The sequence below is a fragment of the Corylus avellana genome, chromosome ca5 (assembly GCF_901000735.1).
Source record: "Corylus avellana chromosome ca5, CavTom2PMs-1.0".
Taxonomy (NCBI): domain Eukaryota; kingdom Viridiplantae; phylum Streptophyta; class Magnoliopsida; order Fagales; family Betulaceae; genus Corylus; species Corylus avellana.
In genome coordinates, this window is record NC_081545.1 from 3466262 (window position 1) to 3470044 (window position 3783).

Consider the following 3783-nt stretch of genomic DNA (forward strand, 5'->3'; position numbering starts at 1 on the left):
TAGGGCTTCTTCAGTTACGTACCAAGGCAGTGCTGTACAATTGGAAGTTTTTGCTTCTCTGTTTTTTATTTGAATTTCTGCATTTAATTTCCTAAAACGATTTCGTTTCAATCCTAGAATATTCTAGAGGAAAGGAACGTGGCTACGCATGGTGACTCGTGGGTTAGTAGCAAAAAATATGTATATATAATGTATGTATTAGTTCTTGGCAAAGACATAATAAACATTATTATAAACATATGTTGCATATAGAACATAAATCTGAAATAATTTATGTAATATAAGTGCTGGTTAAAAAGTATCGGTTATCGTATTTACTCATGGTTCAAAAAAACTAGAAAAAAATGAAATTATCATTCATCATTAAGTTGAGTACTCTAAGTTAGTGTTTATATAAATTAGAGTAGATAAAATAAAAAATAATATAAACCAAATTACTTCAATATATAGTTGATTTAGATCTCAAGATCAAAGAAACTGTGAATGAATTAATTAATAAAATAGAAAATATCGATGAAATGAATAACCCTAGTAATAACAAAGTCCTATAAGGCTACAACCGACATTTCCACTCGTGAAACTTATTCCTTGATCTTGGTCTTGGTCTTTTCAGCCTATTTTATATATGGAGAGAGTAGCTAGCTTGAAACCTTTACTTTAACTTCTTTACTTCAATTCGTTGAGTTAAACCTATGATCAATTAAATTCTTGTAAGAGAACTAGCATTAGGCTATAATATATATAAAGGTGAAGATAGGAAAAATCGGGAGGGGTTGGCTAAAAGTGATGGAAGGCCTGCCTAAGGTTCAAATTTTTTAGAGTGCAAATAATTCTTTTAGTTTTATCTAATTCATGTGGGGTGCTTAATTAATTTCCACTGGTCAGAAATTTAGAGTTAATTGTATTAAGAATATGAAATTTCCACGTCACATAATTCAAGCATATATATATATATATACACGAAACTAAAAATCATAGAACATTTTCTTCAAGTTCACATGCATGCGAACAACTTACAGACTTAATTCACAATCTTAAATATTAATAAATTGCGGACAGTTCAACGTAATTCCATTGTCGTTTTGTTCCATTGAATTACCATTTCGACGGCTTTTCAATATTGTAGGCCAGGCTTAGCTCCCTACTAGTAGATGCAACAGTAGTTTTGGCAAGTGAAAGCTCACAGATGGAGATGGTTAGATTCGTCTACTTCTGTTTCTAATTTCTTTGGACCATCTCCTGACTAGCCAGTAGGCAAAGCGAACGAAGTCCAAGAAAACCATTATTCCTATTATTGTCATCGCCAAGCGTGAAGCATTTATGCTCGTAGGTCCAATCAACAAAAATCCGCAAACATAACTTGCAGCCATGCAACGCACAGCAATCCCCAACAATGCTTTGAGTGGAAATCCATCCATAACTAAAATAATCACTGCAAGCGATGCGAAAAATCCAATAGTGTTGGGAACCATGAATGAAAGAAATTCTTGTAAATCTTCTGATATATTAGCAGCGACGTGATCTTCGCCGTAATAAACGCCATTGGGAGGATCTAGTATGGCTTGGTAGGTTATAGTTGCGATAAGAACAGCCACAACAAGCAAAGCATTTTGAGTTTGTGATGGTGACTTTTTCACTTCATTTGCTAACATTTTCCAAACTCTCCAAGGGTTCAGATATGAAATTTCATGTAATAAGAGCTGTCGGAGAGTCTGGGGAGGCGGTGCCTCCCTCACCGAGATTTGCCTGTGATGAACTTCAGCAGTATCAATGTCTTCAATTTCATACACTCTTAAGGCTCCTGCGCGCAGAAGCAAATCTCTGAGCATGAAATCAGTGGGTTCACCCACCATTTGTTGTATCACGTCGGACACATCCAAAGCAGTTAAGCCACTCTTGTTGGTCATATTCACACCGACTGCTTCACGATAGCTACCGTCACCACTAAGTAGCAATTTCACTGTCTGTAACACGTATTAAAGAATATAATGAGGCATGAATTAATTAGTTTCTCATGCATTCTCTGTAACTAAAGCCTGCAGAAAGGCAAACCATTTGACTAGGAAAACATTTTCAGACATATCCTAGGGGCTAAACAATCTTCTATTGGCATAATTAGACGAAGGAATTGAATCACATTGGATCCTACTTTTACCCGCAAATAGTATCGAAGATAAATTGACTTCAACAATTATATGATTCAAATTTGAACAGTTCACATCTTCTCCTAATTGTCTTTTCTCCTATATATACTAGATTGTAACTAAACACGTATACTGGTAGAGATATATATTCATCTAACTAACGGTTAATGAAGTCTATATAAATAACACTAAACATTAACAGCTTATGAATAAGCTGCCAAACATTTTAATTAATCCGGCAAATAATTCACAAATTTATGTTCCTTTGCTAATGAAGCTGTTCGAGGTGATGAGGTAGTTTGAGTTGAGTTATCTGAAACTGTTAAAGATCAGAATCTGAAGTTTCTGTCGTTTCCTGATCCTATGCTGTCGGTCCATTTGTCTTATTATCTATTTCTACCGTCGTTATTTAAAAGGCGAAAATGTGGAAAAACATCGTGGATATGTTTATTAAAAAGATGGCATTAGTTACCTGACTCTGCTTCCTAGCAACTGCAAGGTGTAAGACAGTGTTGCCATCTTCATCCCCAGCACTCATAATTTCAAGCATGTTAAATTGCTTGAGTATGTCAACCATGGCTTTGAAGGCCTCCAATTGGTTATACTTCACAGCGTGGTGAAATGCAGTCTCGCCTTTTAGAGTCACGTCACCTATACTGTCAGGACAGAAGTCATGCAATTCCTTAATGACTTGAACCTGCCCAGTTATAGCAGCACAATGAAGAGAAGTCCTTCCATCCCTGCTCTTAAGACGGGCAAGTTCCCTGTTAAATATCAGTAGCTCTCTCACTATTTCAACAAACCCTTTTGCGGAGGCTATGTGTATTGCGCTAAAACCATCCTTGTCAAGTCTAGTGGCAAAATCTGGTCTAATTAGCTTCAGTAGCTCCCTCACAAACTCGGTTTGCCCACTCATGGCTGCAATGTGTAGGATAGTCTCAGGGTACACGGCCAGTGAATCTCTCTCCAGTAAGAGGGAGTCCGCTCCATGTAATCTTTGCAGTTCCATGGAGTTTCCATTAAGCGCTGCATCCACCAACCTGGAATCCATCCCTCTAATGGAATCAACAGCTTCAAAAGTAGAAACAAAAAATAATTAAAGCACATGAATGAGGAACAGAATAGATCTCCATATATATATATATATACCTACATGACCTTGACTTTGAAGTCAAGGGAACAATGTATTGCTTGATCGTGTCTTATGTTTAGCCTATAGGTAAGCTAACACATTTCTGCAAAAAGTTCAAAAAAAAAAGAAAAAAGAAAAAAAAGCGCTAACACATCCTCTTGACATTTTATTATAATTATGAAGGCGTCGATCAGTTATGTGATGCAGCGTGGTATAATGAAGCTTCTATATAGAGAACCTAAATTAAAAAAACCCTAATAATAATAATAATAATAATAATAATAATAATAAAATGAAATAAAAATGCCACTTGGCAAACATAATACAAAACATCTTTCACGTACGTTTGAGTTAATTGTTTTTTGTAAAATACAAAATTATAGCCCTCTTCATAAGCCCTACCAAGTTTGTCTCAACGTGACGTTCAAATCAAAAATACAAACCGCTCTTGCATCATTATGTCTCATGTAATATTACACGATATATACATGCACAGACGCCGTAAGA

At 35.7% G+C, this 3783-nt stretch overlaps 1 protein-coding gene across 1 annotated transcript; it reads right to left on the minus strand.

Moving 5' to 3' along the window:
• Nucleotides 1-1196: 1196 nt before the first annotated feature.
• On the minus strand, nt 1197-3195 carry LOC132181562 (ankyrin repeat-containing protein BDA1-like). Its single transcript, XM_059594813.1, has 2 exons — nt 2617-3195; nt 1197-1964 (listed from the first exon to the last, which is right to left on the minus strand). Exons 1-2 carry the CDS (start codon nt 3193-3195, stop codon nt 1197-1199), a joined length of 1347 nt encoding a protein of 448 aa, XP_059450796.1.
• Nucleotides 3196-3783: the final 588 nt, after the last annotated feature.

Excerpts from the sequence above, each read along its gene's own strand:
- LOC132181562 (XM_059594813.1), bottom strand. The coding sequence starts at position 3,195 with ATGGATTCCAGGTTGGTGGATGCAGCGCTTAATGGAAACTCCATGGAA. Across the intron at positions 1,965-2,616 it reads TTGCTAGGAAGCAGAGTCAG|ACAGTGAAATTGCTACTTAG; the intron begins GTAACTAATGCC and ends TACGTGTTACAG.